The 20,477-nt window shown below is 43.6% G+C and overlaps 3 protein-coding genes across 10 annotated transcripts; 1 reads left to right on the forward strand and 2 right to left on the reverse strand.

The window, feature by feature from the left end:
- The first annotated feature begins 2,857 nt into the window (after positions 1–2,857).
- On the forward strand, positions 2,858–4,368 carry LOC123090464 (chitin elicitor receptor kinase 1). The gene has a single exon (XM_044511759.1). The coding sequence runs from the start codon at positions 2,956–2,958 to the stop codon at positions 4,171–4,173; it is 1,218 nt and encodes a 405-aa protein (XP_044367694.1). The 5' UTR covers positions 2,858–2,955; the 3' UTR covers positions 4,174–4,368.
- Positions 4,369–5,154: 786 nt separating this feature from the next.
- Positions 5,155–10,645, reverse strand: LOC123090463 (zinc finger CCHC domain-containing protein 8). Of its 4 annotated transcripts, none has more exons than XM_044511758.1 (9): positions 10,275–10,645; positions 9,606–10,173; positions 9,368–9,443; positions 9,144–9,219; positions 8,618–8,701; positions 7,588–7,709; positions 6,756–7,002; positions 6,054–6,117; positions 5,155–5,945 (listed from the first exon to the last, which is right to left on the reverse strand). In XM_044511758.1, exons 2-9 carry the CDS (start codon positions 10,069–10,071, stop codon positions 5,404–5,406), a joined length of 1,677 nt encoding a protein of 558 aa, XP_044367693.1. In that variant the 5' UTR covers positions 10,072–10,173; positions 10,275–10,645; the 3' UTR covers positions 5,155–5,403. The 4 variants fall into 4 exon arrangements, with proteins under 4 accessions (XP_044367693.1, XP_044367692.1, XP_044367691.1 ...); XM_044511757.1 differs by having other exon boundaries at positions 10,270–10,644; XM_044511756.1 differs by having other exon boundaries at positions 9,606–10,105; positions 10,275–10,643.
- Positions 10,646–11,383: 738 nt separating this feature from the next.
- Positions 11,384–14,894, reverse strand: LOC123090465 (uncharacterized). Of its 5 annotated transcripts, none has more exons than XR_006442440.1 (10): positions 14,651–14,893; positions 14,191–14,506; positions 13,950–14,040; positions 13,457–13,601; positions 13,222–13,297; positions 12,985–13,060; positions 12,508–12,591; positions 12,105–12,226; positions 11,606–11,963; positions 11,384–11,500 (listed from the first exon to the last, which is right to left on the reverse strand). XR_006442440.1 is itself a non-coding variant. In XM_044511761.1 (9 exons), the coding sequence occupies exons 2-9, from the start codon at positions 14,472–14,474 to the stop codon at positions 11,842–11,844; spliced, it is 1,017 nt and encodes a 338-aa protein (XP_044367696.1). In that variant the 5' UTR covers positions 14,475–14,506; positions 14,651–14,894; the 3' UTR covers positions 11,429–11,841. The 5 variants fall into 5 exon arrangements, 2 of the variants coding, with proteins under 2 accessions (XP_044367696.1, XP_044367695.1); XR_006442442.1 differs by having other exon boundaries at positions 12,494–12,591; XR_006442441.1 differs by having other exon boundaries at positions 12,105–12,229; positions 12,494–12,591.
- Positions 14,895–20,477: the final 5,583 nt, after the last annotated feature.

The following is a 20,477-nucleotide window of genomic DNA, read 5'->3' on the forward strand; positions in this document are numbered from 1 at the left end:
TAAAAGAGAGTTGTCATCTGCTTACGTGCACACTAGGCAGTTGTCGTGTACCCTGCAAAACACATGACAACTCGGGTAAAAAGAGAGTTGTCACCTGCTTATAAAGCACACTAGAGGCAGTTGCCATGTGCACTGCAAAACACATGACAACCAGCAGCTTGGGTGTGGGAGAGAAGGCAGGCATGTGGGCGGGATGGCAAATGCCCATACACTAGCCCCTGTGTGTGCGTGCAAAGTGGCGTGTGGGCGAACTGCTGAACGCCCACACACCAACCCCTCCCGTGTGGTGAAACGACCGTGTGGGTGACCGGGTGAATGCCCACACAGCAGACCAGTCCTACGTGGCACTAAAAACATGCCAAGATTCGTGCGCTCACGAACGGACGCGGAACCATGCATGTGGGCGAGATGCAAACGCCCACACGTATGGGTGTTAACATTTCCGTTTTTTTACATCATTCTATAATTTGTGATGAACCCGATTTGTAAGGCCGGTTTGTCAGACTGACTTGGCCTCTTCAATGTTGCCTTCATTTACTGTAGCGTTTCTTTTGCTTAAGGTCTTAGGTACCGGATTTCTTGTGATATGCTATAGGATGGCATGCAGAACAATCCGGCATGCATGAAGAGCTCATGGATTCTTACTATAAGCATGCACGAGTGTATATATTGATTTAGAAACCGTATCTAATAAAAAATTATTCCCTCCTCCTTGCTAAGAAGATGAGTGACCCAAAAGAAAATGTATGTTGATGATTTAGTCAAGTGTTGATTGTGTTTGAATTTTGTACACCTCACAAAGGCACGTTTGAATTGAATTGAATCCAGTCATTCATTCGTAGGCAGCTTGCCGCTTTTCTTCTCTCACGCTCTAGAGTTTTCTATTAGTTATTACCAAGGTATACATTTCTATTTTTTAAAATATTTATGACTATATTCATTCGACCCATATATTATACATACTTATTAAAAAGACATAAACAACATATATAAAAACACATTATGAAACACTTGGATGGTGCAAAATAGGGGATCCCTGAATGAATGTGAAATATTTTAGTACAAGATTTAGTGCAAAATATTCCTTAATTAATGTGAAATTAATATCTTGATGCCTGTCTATGTTTATAAGAATTTTAGTTCAGTAAAATATTTTAGAACACGATTTAGTCATTGTCAAATTGATTTTTTTTAATTTAGCACTTATATATAGTTTGTGTTATTGAATAAAATAACAAACAAGAGATAAACCTATTTGATATAAGTTGTATAAATGAAACAATTTTATGATTTTTATTTAGGGTTATGAATAACTAAAAATGTTTAGTATAAAGGAAACTTGGTGTATCATCCGCTAGATTTTAACCAAACACTGCCGCAGGCCGCAACGCCCTAAGTTAACTTATATCACATTAAGATATTGAACAAGAAAATTTGCATTTTCGTGCAGAAAACACACACTCATAAATAACCTCAATAACCTCTAGTTTAGATGGGTAAGGAAAGAAAGGCAGAAAGAAATGCAACCAACCAGGATTTGGTCCAATATCAAACAGACTTCTCAGCTTCACGACCCTCCCTTTTTGATCAAGGTTTCCCCCAAGCTTTGTCCAGACGAAAGCTGTCTCGTCCTCTCGGCCATGTTCAACTTGTAATATAATAAGCAACTGCTGAACTAGCAAAAGGACAATAAGTTATTACCTTGTTGAGGTTCTAGACGGATGGGGATGGGGCAGCACACTGTTCCTATTGTTAAGGAGGGTCTTCCGGCCTGGTTGGTCGAGGTGGGACTCCTCGTATGCTGATAGTCTTTGGATGTCCACCGGCATCAGGTGTAATATTGAATGTGGTGTTATCAACTGTTATGCCAAATCTGGTGACAAGGCACTACTATTACACAATGAATATTGGGCCAAACTAAATGAAGGACGCAACATTGATGATACAAGAATGGTAAAGTAAGTAGAACACCAATATAACTTTTCTTTTCTTCCAAATTGGGGAAACCTAAGACCAGGCTCAAAATTATCGACCAACGTTACTTTGGCTGCCTCAGCTAAGATACCATCACAAAAGACCAAGCTCAAAATTATCGACCAACGTTACTTTGGCTGCCTCAGCTGAGATACCATCACAAAAGACCAAGCTTTAGAAATCAGTAGCCCTTACGAAACTTCAAAGAGCGATATCTAAGAGCAGGGAGATGTACATTGATCATGATGATATATCTGTCTTCGAAACCACCATAGCAGCCACCAACGAAAAAAAAGTGCGAGCTCGGCACGGTTCCATCACTATATTTTAGTTTAATTTTTTGAACCACCAAAATAGCTTGCCAAAGGTAAAGCCATCACCGTTGAACACACTAGCATTCCTAGGTAACCCATGTTTCACCCTCATCGCTCTCCCACACGCCGCCGCGATCTTGGAGAGATGTCTTATTAGCAAATGAGGCCTACATATTCAGGTCAGCCTTATTTCAGCGTTTTTTTTTCTTTCTGAAAATTGACACGCTTGTGCATTATGCCTCCATGTATATATGCATCTTTTAGAAATTTTTAAAATGTAATTTAAAAAAAATATGATTTTTCATGAATTTTGAATTTTGCAGTCTCCAGAAGCAATTTGCTCGTCACTAGTGTGTGCTGTAGAGGAGTAGAGTGGAATGGACTTGAAAATTTATTTACACCTTTGTGCATGATGCCTTGATGTATATCTGTATTTTCTTTTTAGAATTTTTTAAAATGTAAAAAAATATGAATTTCCTGGAATTTTAAATTTGGAAAAGCAATTTGGCATGTTGTTGCCACTGCTCTCTCTGCTGTAGAGAAAGTAGAGTGGAATGGACAAGACTGTCACTGTGCTGTCACACTCACACTCACCCGTTGCTGCTTATCTACATGGAGATGGAGTAGAGTTATTGCATTGGAATGCATCGGACGGACGGACCGGACCATGTGCAAGTCCAGCTCACACGCTCTCCCCTCCACCACCACCACCGTTCCTTCTTCCTCTCGCCGCCGCCGCCGATCCCCTTCCACCACCACCGCCGCCGCCACCGCCTCCTCCTCTGCGGCCACGGCCTCCACCTCCTCCGGACCCCGCCACACCACCCATACCTCAACAGCAACAACAAACACCGCATCCTCCTCCTCCACCTCCTCCAGGTCCAGCCGCTCCAGCCTCGCCGCGGCGCGCGCCTCGCTCCCGGACCAGCCGGTCCTCTACACCTTCCACGAGCTCGCCGCCGCCACCAACAACTTCCTCGCCAAGCGCGGCGCCTCCGACATCACCTTCTGGCGCTGCTCCCTCCGCTCCCGCCCCGCCGCGCTCTTCCAGCTCCACCCGCTCCCTGGAGGCCTCCTAACGCCCGCGGCCGCCTCCGCCGCGCTCGCCCGCGTCGCGCGCTACCACCACGCCAGCCTCGCGCGCCTCCTCGGCGCCTGCCCCGCCGGTGCCCACGTCTACCTCGCCTACGCCCTCCCCACCGGCGCCTGCACCCTCGCCGCATACCTATCCTCCTCCTCCTCCTCCTCCTCCTCCCGCGCCGGCGGCAGCAGCACCAGCGTGATCCTCCGCACGTGGCTGTCCCGCGTGCAGGTGGCCGTGGACGTGGCCCAGGGCATCGAGTACGCGCACGCGCACGCGGACGCCGCGCACGGCCGCATCTCGCCGTCCGCGGTCCTGCTCGTCCCCGACGCCCACGGCGGCCAGGGCGTGCGCGCCGTGCTCACCCACTTCGGCGCGGGCCACTTCGCCGCCCCCGACGACCAGGAGCGACCCTCCAAGGGAAAGGCGTCGGACGTGCGCGCGTTCGGGGTGCTGCTGCTGGGGCTGCTGTCCGGGGAGGGCGCGGAGAGCCGGTACCGGTTCGACCGCGCCACCAAGGAGTTCGCGCGCGTGTCGGTGGTGGACACGGCGGCGGAGGCGGTCCGGACCGGGCGGGTGCGCAGCTGGGTGGACCGGCGGCTGGGCGACTCGTTCCCCGTGGCGGCCGCGGAGAGGCTGGTGGAGGTGGGGCTGCGGTGCGCCGCCGATGAGGATAGCGAACGGCCGGAGATGGCGTGGGTGGCCGGCAAGGTGTCGCGGGTGTACGTGGAGTCCCGGGCGTGGGAGCGCACCCTGCAGCCGCCCTCCGACGACCTTTCCTCCGTCGCACTCGCGCCGCGATAGCAGCCAGCCATTACTAATCCAAAGCTGACCTTTCTTTTTATTCTTCTTCCCTTCACATCAAGAGTGAAGATACGTACAGTAGATTCTTGTTGCATTTTGAGCTGAGGATTTGAAAGGCTTTCAAATTCGATTTACTTCAAATTCTCTTGTAATTTAACAAATGAGGCTCATGGCATTGCTCGATTTCCCTTTTCACATCCATCGTCTCTCATTCATCAAATCAAATACTCCATCCATCGTCTCTCATTCATCTACTCGTCTTTAGCTTTCTAAAATGCCATGTTCTGTGGCGAACGTTCGCCGGATATGCCCATCCTTAGCTTTTCCTTCCCGATCCCTCAACGACTAGGACAAACTCTCCTTTTGGGCACCATCACCAAGCCCATGGATTCGCTTCCCCTCTGTCTGCTGCTACAGCGGCTAGTGGCGGGAAGGGGAATCCGGTGCCTCCACTCTTGTTAGTTGTTCAAGTTAGGCTTTTTAGTCCTTGCTGGTGCGACGCTCCGGCGAATGGCGGTGCTTATTCGACTTGTCTTCCGGGCTTTGATTCTCCTCAAGTTTGTTCATCTTGGGACAGTGAAGTTAGGGTTTTTCGTCGTGTGGGAGATTGGCGTGGGGTGCTTCAGATCTATTCAAGGGTTGGTCGCAGGGCGCTAGTCACTTAGATTCAACAGAACTTTGATAATAGATTTTGTTGCATTTGAGTTTTGAATTCAAAAAACAAATGAATTCAAATCGTAGACAAAGCTCCTTCGAATTCTCTTGTAATTTCAACAACTTAGGCTTTCAGCAGATAAGAGGAAGAGGATAATTCTTCCTTCCTCCATCATCCATTTTTCTTCTTCTCTTTTACTCCCCCCGTCCCATAATACAAGACATTTTTTGCAAGCTTGTTAGATTGCAAAAAGAAAGTCTTTATATTGTGGGACGGAGGAAGTAATTTGTTTTTTAAACTTTGGCGTCCAAATGAACAAACAGTGATAACATTGGTAAAATGGCCCACATTGTAGTACTAGTTTGATCTTTCTTTGCTCATTACTACTGTCCTTGACAAAATAACATCCACATGAGAGGCTTAAACAGTGAGATTGCAAGTGCTAACTAATATCCATTCTGAGAGGCTGTTTTTTTGTTTGTTTGTTATAAACCACAGCCAAATGTCTACTATACCAACAATGACATGATAGATAGGTAAAGGCTTCTTCAACTGCTGGTAAATTTGCATTCCATTCACCTCCTGCTGCTGTAGTAGTGCCTGTCCCTCTCTCTGTCCCTTTCCCTCTCCCTCTCCCTCTCCCTCTCCCAGTCCCTTTCCCTTTCCCTCGAGCCCGAACCCGAGCCCGAGTGCTGCCTGCTCGAAAACGAAGGGCTCGGGGTCCAGGCACCATCGTCATAGCCAGATGAGCTTCTTCTTCCCGCACCAGGGATCGCCGGTCCGTAGTCGTACGAGTGATACCTCGATGACGAGTAATGCTCAACGCCTGGAGGAGCAGGAGGAGCTCTATCCCTCGAATCTGATGACGAGTGCTGGTTGTGACGGCCCGAGGAGGACTGAAGAGGGGGCGGAGGAGCGCTGCCCCACAGCCAAGGGTCGCCGTTCTCTGGGACGGGCGCGTTTATTCCAGGGAACCCCACCGTCATCCTCTTGCGAGGCGAGGATGCTTCACCCTTCTCCAGCAGCTCTCCCTCCTCCTGCTGCTGCTGCTCTTCCTTCACCTCCCCGTCCCCAAATATGGTGATGCCAGATGGCTTATCTTCATCTTCCACCTCATCTAACAAACCAGAATCATTTTCAGTTAGCCCACACACAAGAGTCAAGACTAAACTATGAAGACTTGCTCTCTTCAATTGAGGGTTGGACATTGAAGTGCTCTGCTTACCTAGGTAACCTGGAGGATAGCCCAATTCACGCATCCTGTGCAGCCACGGCGGCGGGTCATTTTCCTGCATGGATTGCGATACTCTCAGGAGAAAAGAAAAACTTGTGCAAGTTTACATAAATTAATTGTGGCAGTGCTGTTATTGGTTCCTAGGCAACAAGAGAATCTTCCATTAAAAAAAAAAACAGGACTAGTGCTCTAGCAACAAAATTGTTTCAGCAAAAAAACTGAACCCTACATTGTTCGAACTATTTTGTTGTAAGGGCATCAAAGACGATTGGCTGATTACAAAAAGGATTTGAAACTTCATTTCAAGAATTTGTACGGAATTTAGTCATGGTTGATCATACCGAAAGAAGGATGCTGTACTGACAACAAAATCATTTACCCTAGACAATAATCAGACAACAAAACGGTTGGACTGACACATGTTTCTGTTTGTTTATCGATGCTACTAAAATTCAGAAGAACAAGAATCTGTACATATAATCAACCATTTGCTTTCAGCTCATGTATGCACATATTTACAGATTGTTTAATTAAGCTAACAGGTGAAAGCTAAAAGATGGGTCCTTCCATCTCAGAGTTCAACTAAAGATTGTATATCCTAACAATGAAAAAAAGATACTACATCCTAATCGTGAAAACAAGGAAAACAAACAAGAAGACCAAACAAAATCAAGTGAAAAAGAGAACGCGTACCCTGAGCCCCAAGCATTCTCTAGTCTCAGATCCCAGGACTCCTGCCTTCAGATCATCAAATTTGCCTGGCGTCTTCTGGTAGTACCGATTTTGTCCACGATTACCAACATTAGATAGGTTCCTTTTCAAGTTGTGCTGCTTGCGGGCATTGCTAATTGCAACATGGTCACGAGGCTTTGGGCAATCCTTCAGAGCATGACTGTACGAACCACAGTTGAAACAGCGAGAATCATCCTTATCTTTCTTGCTGCCAGAGAAACAAGACATGTCATGTTGCAGATCCACGTAAAGGTATACTAATGCTATAATTAGCCATCAACTATAAGAAAGATCATCAGAAGGCAAGAAACGCGAAATGGAAGTAACTATGAGACCATGATCAGACAAAGAAATTCGAACAGAAGCCCTATGTCTAGAGAGAGATTGAACTGTTTTGAACTTTGGAGTTACTAGTTACTATGTCTTCAGTACAAGCATACCAGCTTCAATCATCTATTCATAGTCTAAGAATATATTGATATCAGGACAAAGATTATTCACAGATCACATTTGATGATCAAGATATGACATATATGAATAAATCAAATTGCTGATATTTATACTCATTAATTTACAACATATTGGTGTCATGCAGAAACTAGTATTAAGACTCCAGCATGTAAATACAGCTATGATGCTTGCCCAAAATATTTAGGAATAAAGGCGATGGAACTTTGACAGTCATGTCGAATGCAAGGTCACTCACAAATGGCATTTTAATTCTACCAGGTAATGCAAGATCAGAGAATAAAAATAAGAGCAAGGTCGGTATATGGACAGAATTCATAAATACCCTTCAGCATTTGATGAATCACCCATAGGAGTTGAACCCAATGTGAATTCTCGATCATACAGCGGCACCGCACCATCATCCACAGCAGCATTTCCTCGTGCTTGGCTATCCACCCAGAATGACTTCTCAATAAGAAAAACAAAATAAAACAACAGGTAGAATCATTAGATTCTAACTAAATCCACAAGTCAGATCTCAACTCAAACGCAACACGGACCAAAGATAAATAAGAACTAAGACATACATCTATCCTGCTGCCACATCTACTGATTATATCCTATCCTGATACTAGTCATATCTCATATCCAAGTACTGCTTAATTTTCCTTTTTTAGGGCAATCCTATGCCTTAATTTTCTTGTCTTCCTAAATAGGCATGTGTTGCTGTCTTGGACATGCCAGACAGCCACAGGGCCCAGGCCGACCATAACGCCAAATGCTCTATGAATATTATCTGCCAATCAATTAACTAGGAAAAAATTTGGTTGTTCATTTTTATCTCTGAAACAGTAGAGTCAGGATCTCCTACCAGTAAGGGCTGAACAACAACCAAACCTCAATGAGCTGTTAGAGAATGCACTCTTATACTACAGGGGTGCAAGAGAAATTCCTCGAATGTAGTATTAAAGGGGATATTGAAAGTAACAACCAAATGAAGCAACTAATCAACTGTGTGCTATCTAGCTAATCTGGAGCCTCAGTGAAATAATTATCAGTCTCTGGGATTGTTAGCACCATCCTCATCTGGAAATGAGTAGTTGCTTCATGTGCTAGCTGGGTAAATGTGAAGGTGATGCTATATCTTGATGCTCATGACAGGTACATTGCAAGTAGCACAGTTGCAATTTTCGGAAGAAAAAAAAACTCGTATAACTCCAGCATGGCAGCATGTCTTTGATGTCCACTTTAGTGAATGAATTTAATCGAAAACAGACCAACCAAAGTTTTGTAACAGCAAACCCATACTTTAGTTGGAGGTTTAATCTTCAGACTGAGCTTACGAAGGATAACAATGGCGAGCTTATACATACCACAGCACAGGATCGCTCTGAACCAACATGTAATGCTGGATAATAAGTCTCTTCACCGCAGTCCAAGACTTCTTCTACAGTTTCCTGCCATTTTCACAACCAAAATAAACAGCAATTATCAACAAATGGGAATCTGGTGCTCAGCACTTTTTCTGTTACACAGATGTATCAGTCCTGTTCTAGTCTATAGTGACCTATTAAAATTTATCCTCCACAAGTCACTATTTTCTTCTATTGGCCAAGGCAATAATTATATTTTGGCAGCGAAGCAATAATCATAGCACCCCCAAACCATGGAAACGAACTAAGTACCCTACCGAGGGAACATGGAAGATATATATTACAAGAACGAAAACTAATTCTGCCATGCCCATTTTCTTCTTAATCCCTGGTGCCCATATCCTATCGACCTAAACAGCTCTCATTTAAACCGTAGCCAGAGAGCTGCTGACATGGGAATAAATTGTAAAGTCGATTGATGCAAAACTAGCATAAGAGCAAAAGCCACGGTTGCAAGGAACAGTACCGTCGAGGCGTGCTGCTTTCTAGCTTGCCACTCAGACCATTGTTGCATCAGTTCCATGAGCTTCTTTTTGCTTTCCCTGGAATATTCAGAAAAATAAAAGTAAGCACTCGAGCTAGAGTTTATTAAGCTGTTTCAGAAGGATAAATTGATTAACAAGTGCAATGCGCTGCCCTAGATATTATTCATTCAGAGAGAAAACAAGAAACAGCTCGTGTTTAACGTACCTTGTCAAGTTGTTGTAGACTACACGGACAGAAGGCTCTGTTGATTCAGCACGGGCTCTTTTAACTCCTCTTGTGGCTGAACACGCAATATCATCAAGGAACAAAAACATGTAGCAACGATCTGATTGGTAATAACTGTAACCCTGGCACTGTTTAGTCATGTCAATATACTAGAGTTCAAGGTAAGAAGATGGAAACAAAATAGGTTAGTCATCATGTGAATGTGAGAGGAGGATACGGCTTTGGTCGATAAGTGTCGAAAGGGGAGGCCCATCATTGTTGGCCTTGGGTGTTTGAGCAGCTGAAACACGACCATGCTGCTTTGTAACAACGACTAGGGCATTGTCGTCGGAGAGGTCCATGTCCTCAACCTGACCTTCTTCGAGATCGATGACCCCATCAGAAGGAGGCGGCCCCACTCCTCCATTGGCACCCAGGGCTTCTTGTTGGGGCTTGGCCTGGTGGGGGTTGTCTGCTGCTGTCCCCTGCGCATGTTGGGCACTGGCTTCTTGGGAGGCGACCTGCCCTTCCTCGAGGTCGATGATGTCGAGGAGGGAACTAGTACTAGTACTAGGCTTGCCTTGTGGTTGTGCATTGAGATTCAGATTCAAATCGACGGCATCGACTTGGAGGGCATGGTCGAGATCTATGATGCCTTCCGAGGCGCCAGGCTCGGATGCGCCGAGGCTGATGAACTCCTCCATCTGTCTCAATCTCTTGTCTTGGAGCAGGGGAGGGCTGCAGATTCAGAATGAATGAATCAAGAGCAACACCGGCTGAGGCTGATGCCTTGAATCATGCACGGGCTGTGGCCACAAAGAAAGAAAGAAAGAAAGAAATTTTGACTAGGAGCGGAAATCAAGCAACCAACTAAAATAAATTGGAGAGATCCGTATCCATACCTTACCTGGTGGAGCTGTGGATTGCGGGCGGTCGGCTTCCTTCTTCCTCTTCTGCCTATAAGGAGAGAAAGAGGAGAGGAGGAGGCGGCGGCGGCGGCGGGGAGCTGTCCGTCTCCGTCTCCGTCTCCGTCCCCAACTCTTCTATCTATCTACGCTCGGTACGCTCGGTAGTACAGTCGTACAGTACCCGAGAGTCCGTCCGTCCGTCCGTCCGGTTGGTATTCTGCTCGTGCTCGTGCTCGCTCGGCCGTAATCCGAGTTTGGACCAAAACCGATGGCTCTTTGATTCAAACCAACCAAATTTACATCATTGTGGAGGATTTCATTTTCTCCTTACAAGAAAAGAAAAAAAAATCTACCTTTGTGATTAAAATACTTTTGAAAAAAAAATCAATCTTCCTCCTCCCGCAGCTCTGCGTGCGCTCCCCCTCGCCATTTTGCTCGCCTCTGATGCTCGTTATAGTCAAATTGAAGTAAATTGCATAAAACCACTACTTTGAGGGCTAGGTTTGCGAAAATCACTAGTTTCTCAAGTGCAAGCTAGTCAAGGCTGCGTGGCCGGAGCAAAATATGGAAGATGGTATGTTTGAGCAGATTTTTACCTTGCCTCGCGAGAAGGAGAAGATACTGCGGGTGGCAGTTGTGCTGTGGGACTGGTGGACCTCTCGAAACAAGGGCTTGACATCTGCTATTACCACCACATATGCTACTGTTGCCATCTCTCCGATATCTGCTATCCTAGACTCCATTTATGCAAGCAAGATTGCAAATAATATACTCCCACCGTTCCTAAATATAAGTCTTTGTAGAGATTTCAATAAGAGACTATATACGGAGCAAACTGAGTGAATCTAAACTCTAAACTATGTCTATATACATCCGTATGTAGTTCATAGTGAAATCTCTAGAAAGACTTATATTTAGAAACGGAGGGAGTTCTACTAGTATATGCATGCTACCCCTCCACTCCCATCACATTCAACTTTTGTGGTCCCAAGAAACAATATATATATATATATATATATATATATATATATATATATATATATATATATATATATATATATATATATATATATATATATATATATATATGCAGAGGAAAGACATTTCGTAATAAAAACTAGTAGTATCTCAGTTGCCGTGTGATTGGTCATGCTGCATGTAAACTTTTGTCAGGACTAGGATAGATCTTGGGGTGTATTAGTATATTGGATCCATCCATATTGTAAATGTCTTACATTATGGGACAGAGGAAGTAATATATATTGCAAGTGCTAACAAATGTTCTCATCTTCTTCTTCTTCTTCTTCTTCTTCTTCTTCTTCTTCTTCTTCTTCTTCTTTTCACACAAGTACATTTCATCATCAATCGCATCAGCATCAGCTACTTCGAAAGGAAGATTCAACTTAGTTCCATGTGGAGATCTGTGAGTGAAATGAATTTGACTCTGCATATATACACCACACCACATCTAGGTTTGATCTTGACAAGAGCGGAGGGCTCAGAGGTAACGGCGCTTTAGAGGCCGATTTTGCTGACGAATAACTTTAGATATTTTCCTTTTCAACTTCACCTGCTCGCGGGCCATGCTAATTGAAACATGGTCGTGAGGGTTTGGGCAGTCCTTGAGAGCATGACTAGATGAAGCACAGTTGAGACACCGCCAACCATCCTTCTCATCTTCTTTCTTGCTGCCACACAAACAACACAAGTCCACTCACAATTTGCATTTTTATTCTTATTACCAGGCGGCTAATCCAAATTGAGAAATAAAATAAACATGACCAAGGAGGTCATCATATATATGGACAGAAAATGATAACTGCTACTACCTCTCAGCATTTGATGAATCACCCAATGTAAATTCTCGATCGTACAGGGGCACCGCGCCATCATCCACATCCACATCCACAGCAGCATTTTCTCGTGCTTGGTTATTATCCACCCAGAATGACTACTTGTCAATGAGTAAGTAAAACAAAAAGGTCATCCACAAGCCAGGCAGATCTTAACTCAAACTCATGGAAGGAAAATATAACTAGGAAAATTCTTGGTTATTCCTTTTTATCTCTGAAGTAACAGAGTCTGGAAAAGGGTATCTCTTCTACCAACAGGGGGTTTCCATTTTGGTTAGTGAATGAATTTAATTTAAAGACCATACCATGCTTTAATTGGAGGTTTAAACTTCAGACTGAGCTTAGGAGGGATAAAAATGGCATACTTGTCCGTACATACCACAGCACAAGGTCTCTCTGAACCAACATGTATTGCTGGATAATAAGTCTCTTCACCACAATCCAAGACCTGTTCCGCAGATTCCTGCCAGCCATTTTCACAACCGAAGTAAACAATAAACACCAAGAAATGGAACCTGGAGTTGAGCACTTTTATATTATATAAGAAGGTAACAACAGTCATACTCTCCACAAGTCATTATCGCCGTCGGCTTATATTGGCCAAGGCAATATCTAGTATATTTTTTCAGTAAAGAATAACAATGGTACCAAAACCAGCTGACCAAGGGTGCTCTACTGAGGGAACATGGGAGATATAGAGAACCAAAAGTAATTCTGGCATGCCTGTTTTCTTCATCGTCTCTGGTTTAAAGCATATAGCCAGAGAGCTGATGACAGATACAGATTGTGAAGACGGTGTGGAACCACCGTGCCAGAAGAAGTCATATATAGTGTTGCAAGCAAGAGCAGTACGTACCGTTGAGTTGGGTTGTTTTGTAGCCTGCCACTCGGACCATTGTTGCATCAGTTCCATGAGCTCTCTCTTGCTTTCTCTGGACAAATAACGTCAGGAAAAACAAAAGTTAGCACTGAAACAAACTAGAGTTTTAAGCTGCTTTGGAAGGATAAATAAATTGATTACCAAATGCAATGGTGCGCTGACATGGATATTAATTATTCAGAAGAAAGAAAAAGCATCTCGTGTTTGACGGACCTTGTCAAGTTGTTGTAGACTAGGCTAACAGAAGGCTCAGTTGATTCCGTCGGGGCTCTGTTATCTCCTCTTGTGGCTGAAGACGCAATATCAAGGAACAAAAACATCTGATTTGTAATGAGGACGGTACATACATATATCTGTAATCCTGGCACTCTTTAGATGTCAACACGGTTGATGATGGAGATAAGGAGGAATAATTAATTAAATTACTAATGTGTGGGTGAGAGGATACGGCTTTGGTCGATAAGGGCGCTGCTCGTTCTTGAAGCATGAACAAGGGCAGCCTCAGGCCCACTGCCCTTGCCCATTTCAGCTGAAACACCATGTTTTGTAACAAGGAGCACGTTGTTGTCATCCGAGAGGTCCATATCCTCAACCTGCCATTAGCAAGAAATTAAAGGAGAACCTTGTGCTCAACATTTTTATATAGATAATAACAGTCCTATTCTAGTCTATATATAGTAGCCTATTAAAATACACCCTCCACGCACGCGTTATTATCTTCTTCTAGTGCATAAGGCAAATTTTCTTTTTGAGGAAAACAATAATTAATTACAGTATATTTTAGCAGTGAAGCAATAACAATAGCACCAAGAAGATGAGAAGCAGCTAACTAGGCGGCCCAAGGGTACTCTAAAGATTATAAAGTTGATTCGTAGCAGACAGCAAAAGCCATAGATATATAGTTGTAGCTTGTAGTAAGGGATGATAGCAAAGTGCAGTACCGTTGAATAAGAATTGGGTTGGTTTGTAATTCTAGTAGCTTGGCAGTGGGACCATTGTTGCATCAGCTCCATGAGCTTCCTTTTGCTTTCCCTGGAATAAGTATGTAAGTATCGGGAAATTAATTAAAAGGTAATTAAGGACAACAAATTGATTAACAGATGCCATAGATAATATTCATTCGTTCATTCATTCAGAATAAGTAAAAAGAAGCAGCAGCTGGATGGTGTTTAACAGATGGACCTTGTCAAGTTGGTGTAGACAAGACGAACAGCTGATTCCGTGGTCCGGCCCTTGGGTATTTCAACTGGAACACAAGAAGAAGCCGCATTGGCATTGATGTCGACATTGTCTTGTGGCTGAGTCTGTGTCTGTGGTGGTGGTGGTGGTGGTGGTGCATCCATGATATCGAGATGGACGGCTTGGAATTGGTTTTGCTGGACCTGGAGGTGTATGATGCCATCCTTATCCTTGGGAGTGGGAGCTACACAAGATTCGTCGCCAAGGCTGATGAACTCCTCCTCCATATATCTCTTAGCTTAGCTATGGATGGCTGGGGCTACACAAGATGAAGATGAAGATGAAGATGAAGATTCAGAATCAGCTGACAGCAACCAACAAAATTTAGTAAGAGCAAGTGGGTGGATGGATGGATGGATGGATCGGGGCTGGGGAAAGAAGCCAGATCCATTCCATACCATACCTGCGAGCCTGTGCGGAGGGATCCGATCGAGAGAGTGAGATTGCGTGCGGGCGGGCGGACGGCGGCGAGGAAGCCAAAGAAGGAAGGAAGGAAGGGGGGAACCGCGACGCGCGATTAGAGAGAGGCGGAGGTGATTCCTTGCCTTGCCTTGCAGGAGGATGAGGGGGACGACGGCGGCGGCGGCGGCGGCGGCGGCGAGCTCTATCTACACTCGTCTAGTTGTCAGTTTTTTTTTTTGAGACATTTTTGAGAACTGAGTTGTCAGTTGGTATTCCGTTGGGTTGGGTTGGGTTGGGTCAGTCAGGGAAGTGATGTGGTAGGCCCATCCAAGAATTTTTCTCCCTCAAGAAATAAACTGATACATTCTCAAAAAAAAAAACATTCTTTTGCTAGGCCAGCTTCAGCAACTTCCTCCTTACTATCCATCATCTTTTCCCCTCGTCTAACACTCTAGATTTATGAGCCAACCAGGTCATATGATCTTGCTTGAACATTTCATATTTATAATTTTCTTCTTCTTAAAATCATCAACTATAAATAATTCCACTCAAACTTTAACAGCAATAACATTGTTGTAATGAAATTTATAGCAAATGATAATCCAATCGTCTCACATATACTATGACCAAAGTATACTACATTATTGAATTTTGCATCCTAGCTAAGCCAACCTCCGCTAGTAACTTTGTCCTGAATACTAAAAGCCTCACTGAATTATGTCAGTTTGGAACATCCAATTGTCGAGCAGATTAAAAGGCTACATACATCCTTCAGTCGTATATCAAGCAAATGTTGCCATCCATACATACACCTAAAATCAAAAGAAAATGTTAAAACATATAGTAGAACCGCTCATTCGCCCCCTCCACCTCTCCCTTCATAAACAGTACCAGTAATTACTCGCAAAAAATAAACAAGTACCAATAACAAAAGCAAACAAGAAAGTACATCCCAGGCTACATACAACATGGAAGAGGAACCATAAAGTCTGGTGGGGGAGGCGGCCCTCCTTTTAGGCAGCGCGTCGCGTCATGCATTCAAAACCAGATCTTAATTTTCTAGGAGAAACTTCCGTACGAGACCACGATAGATTCAACGACGGGCATGCGTATGGGGATGTAGGAATGAACCAACGAACAACTTAGCGATGTGTCATCACAATCGCATACTCCTTTAATAGTGAAGATGCCAAGCACAAAAAATAGGTTGGTCACAGAAAAGAACGAGACACAGAATAAATAAATAAATGCCCACACATGTCGAATGGGCCGACCAACTTTGATTATAGTTGATGTTTTGATAGGATTTGATTTGATTTAGTCCTGAGTATTGGAATGCAAGGGAATTTTGGACTTAATTGAGATTTTCCGTAAATTTGATTTGAATGAGTTAATGCATGATATTATTTTAGTAAAGTGCCGATTTGATTGAGTTAATATAATTGATGTTTTGGTAAGATTTGATTTGATTTAGGTATGAGTAGTGGAAGGTAATGAAATTTTGGATTTAGTTAAGATTTTCTAAAGATTTGTTTTGAATGAGTTAATGTATGGTGTTATTTTGAGAAAGTGCCGATTTGATTGAGTTAATGCACGCGTTAAATGAGCCGGTCCAAATTGGTTGTACTTGAGCGAAAGATCGTCTGAAGACGCTCACGGACCTAATATAGTGTTTGCCTACGACTTGATGAGAGTGAAGCAAGACTATCAACTCCCATTTGGGAATAGAGATAACTTGAATAATAATAGTACATACAATTTGGAAAGATGTGTAATAAATAGTAGGTGATTATCCACCTAATTATTAATAACTTTTTTTGCATGGTAATTGATAACAACTCTTTTTTTGCGGGAAAGTAATTAATAATAACTTTTTTTGACTCGACAAATTAATAATAACTTGACAGCCCGCATTCATGTTTCGTCAGCGTATTTTGGATCTTTTTTCCAAAAGAAGATTAGCACGAGAGTACTCCCTCCGTCCGCGAATAAGTGTACTTCTATATTTCATCCTAAGCCAAAGTTTTAAACTTTTGACCAATTTTATGGAAAAGAATAGTAGCATATATGACATCAGATTGGCACATTACGAACTTACATTTCAAAACGAATCTAGTGATACTAATTTAGTGCCATACATGATGCTACTCTTTCCTATAAAGTTAATCAAAGTTTTTAAAAACTTGACTTGAGACAAAAGCGGCATGAACATTTATTCGTGGATGGAGGGAGTAACTAAGTATAGAAGGATATTAATGATTATGCATATCCAGTCTGGTGGTGATTATCAAGGAATGCTTGATCTTTTTGCAAGGGAATACTCTCTCCCTCTTTATTGCTCTTTGTCTATATATAGAGCAAGGATTAATAATTAATCTGTCTTCCTTTTCTCCTATGCCTTCCGATAATCTAATGTGTTTCGCGTGTTTTGCATTCATATATGCATAGGTGAAGGAATGATCATGGAGGTGGATAATGGTGGTAAGGGGAAGGAGAAGATCAGCTTACCATACGGGTTGTGCGTCCATAAAAAGACAGTTGACCCCTGCTATTATCACCACTTGTGCTACTGCTGCGGTCTCACCAATGTCTGCCATGCTACACTCGATGAATGCAAGCAAGATTGCAAATAATATATACTAGAACATGAAGGCGCGCGTTGCTGCGCCCGTCTATCCTGATGAAAGTTCAATATTTTTCTTAATAAAACAAGCAATAGAGGTGAAAATTTGAATAATTGGTCAATATTGCCTCATTTTATTGCAAGGAATACAACATATTTGGAATAACATTACAGAAGAGCTAGTTCAAACTGTTGTCAAATATCTTTATCTAAGTCAACTTGTAGGAGATCTACAAATCCTTTGCTCACGCATAAGACACAAGGCAGAGAAAGAAAACATTAAAAACATGACACAAGGCGGAGAAAGAAAACATTAAAAACATGGCGAGAAAAGATTATAAGCTGTGGAATCTATAATTCGAAGTCAAAGTACCAGATTTGGTATTTGAACAACTGTATGATCTATAATTCAAAGTCAAAGTACACCTACAGATTTTGGTACTGCTACGTTTCACTCAGGCTAATGACTATAGCAAAAGCTCCAGGCCAGGCTAGTGCTTCACTCTCCAGCCACCAACCAAACAATTTTTAGGCAGGTCTCAGGAAGGTCCAGGCCAGGCAAATTTTTGCCAGGTCTCGAACCAAACTAAGCCCTTAGTAAGTGAAATGCTACGCACCTTTCAGCACTTGATGAATCACCCATAGCCAAAGGAGTTGAACCCATTGTAAATTCTCGATCATACAGGGGCACGGCAGACGGCACCATCATCATTCACACCAGGCACATAGGCCCATGTGTTATTTGGCCTGCTAAGCTGTTTTTTAGATCAATTTAACATACGCTTATAAATTAGAAAATAAAATAAAAAAGGATAAACGGGCCGTGCCGTGCTCGCCCGCGTGCTCACCCTAGTGGCCCAAGCACGGTCCATGGCGTGCCAGGTGCCTGGCATGACCCGATTAGCCCGTGTCGGGCCATGCCCATCTTGTGGCGTGACAGCGTGCTCATGGGTCGGCCTGCTAGTCACGACCCGAATGGCCAACTCCGAGGCAGATCAAATAGTTTTAGACCAAAACCGAAGGCTCCTTTGATTCAATTTAAAGCAATTAGATGATACAACGTAGCGGGAGGTCGGCGGTGCAATTGTCTTTGATTCAATTTAAAACAAACTTCCTATCTATAAAGCATAGCTTTGATTTTTCATCAACACCAAAACTGTAATTGACTACCAATGAACTTTGATGCGACCTCCTTGTAAGTGCACCCTGGGTTCCCCAAACATGCAAATTGCCTCAGGACCACAAAACAGGGAGCAATATCCCACGATAATGGACCCGAACCGGCCAAAACAACGAGTTTGATGACATCCTCATAAGCGCAACCTGGGTATCCCCAAATATGAAATTGCACTGAACCGCAAAACGATGAGCAATAGCCCACTAAACGGGTTCGGATCGGCCAAAGTTGCAAGTTTTGGCAGCCTCCTCGTAAGCGCACTATGAGATTACTCAAACGTAGAAATAGCCTTTGGACCCTCAAAAGGTGATCAATAGCCCACAAGCGGCCGAAACAGCCAAAATTGCGACTTTTGTCGACCTTCCCATAAGCGCACCCTTGGGTTCCCAAAGCATGAAAATTGGCCCCGGCCCCAAGATAGTGAGCAATAGCCCAAGAAATGAGCCCGAAGCATTCAAAATAACGAGTTTTGTCGACCTTAATTTGGTTGGCTCGGTCAGCATCCCTACGCGGCGCACCAGTGGCACAGAGGGGCGGCAACGATCGTCGGCAGCCATACCGTGAGTGACTGGGCTTCAACTTGAAGTATCAGGCGGTTCTCTCCTGCCAACGTCAACTGTGCTATGGGGGAAGATAGACTGCAATAGCCCCCCCCCCCCCCCCCCCCCCCCCGATCAGTCAAACTGTGAGTTTTCCAATTCCAGCTGCTTTCTCTCTCTCAGCTTGAATCCCCAATTTCCAGTGAGTTCAGTCCAAGACTTCAAGGTACGACAGCTGCTGTTACTACCGATTGAGATCCCTTCTCTTTTACTGATTGATTCTCCACGGCACCGACTAGGGACGCAAACAGGATCCGGTATATATATGTTTCACCATGTTATCTAGAGTAGATCTTGACCCGTGTACATGTGCATGTGCTACATCTATCTAGTCTACACAATAAGAGGTTGGAGAATGAGATTGGGGTTGCTGCTAATTGAGGAATTATCACTGGTTTAGCGGCTGTTGCATGGTTCACGATTAAAAAGAGAACGTGGATATAATAAAAAATCATGTTGCAGTCGCTAAAGAGTCTTGACCGGCCTTAATAGGTCCTCTGCAAGATTTATAGTGAGATACCATTTTGAATTTGAAACATAGGAAAATGGGCGTGAGTAAGTTGAATGCACAAGATCATGAATCAGGTAGGAGGACAGCATCTATCGCGGCATTGAATTGCAATTTGTTTGCCCTCTTCTGCTATGACATGGAACCGAAATAATTGGTTGTGCGGAGAACCTAAAATCAAGACCATGATTTTGAATTGGAGTTGCATACTTACATTTATAATTTTGGTGTTTACAAGGGTGTTATTCTTACATTACGGTAGCAGTGTGTTTGAATATTTAGGAAAGGTCTCACACCTAGTAAAAATAACATTTTTAATTTATAGTCTCACATGCTCACATGTGGGTAGTGCATTTATTTATTTGTGTGGTCTCACATGTAAACTCACCATCAACTTCAATCTTTATAAATAGGAAAGAAATACAATATATGCTATTTTATGGCTTAAAAAATCAATCAAGCATCGAACCCATGAACGGGCTGTCTGAAAACCTGAGCCGGGAGCCTCACCGGTTCGATCACTGCGCGGGTATTTTAAACTATGAAGCACACAAGGAAGGGACCCAAAACGGCGAGCTCTATCTACTACTCCCTCCGTAAACTATAAGAGTGTTTAGATCATTAATTTAGTTATCTAAACACTTTTATATTAGTTTACAGAGGGAGTAAGAGCTACTCCAATAGCTCCTATCAAAAACTTTCCGTAAAAGTAGTTCTACAGGATGCCTGTATAATTTAGGAGAAGTTCCGTCAAATATCTTTCCCTAAAATAGTTTCTTTCGTATATCCCATTAAATGGCATGGGGCCCACAAGTCTGAGACACGACGTTGGGAGGCGTGGCGACAGCGGCCGAAGTGATGAGGCGGGGTAGAAGAGCCAAGACGGTGGGAGGCCTCTCGCCGGCACGACCTCGCGGTTGT

This window comes from Triticum aestivum, chromosome 4B (genome assembly GCF_018294505.1).
Source record: "Triticum aestivum cultivar Chinese Spring chromosome 4B, IWGSC CS RefSeq v2.1, whole genome shotgun sequence".
NCBI lineage: Eukaryota > Viridiplantae > Streptophyta > Magnoliopsida > Poales > Poaceae > Triticum > Triticum aestivum.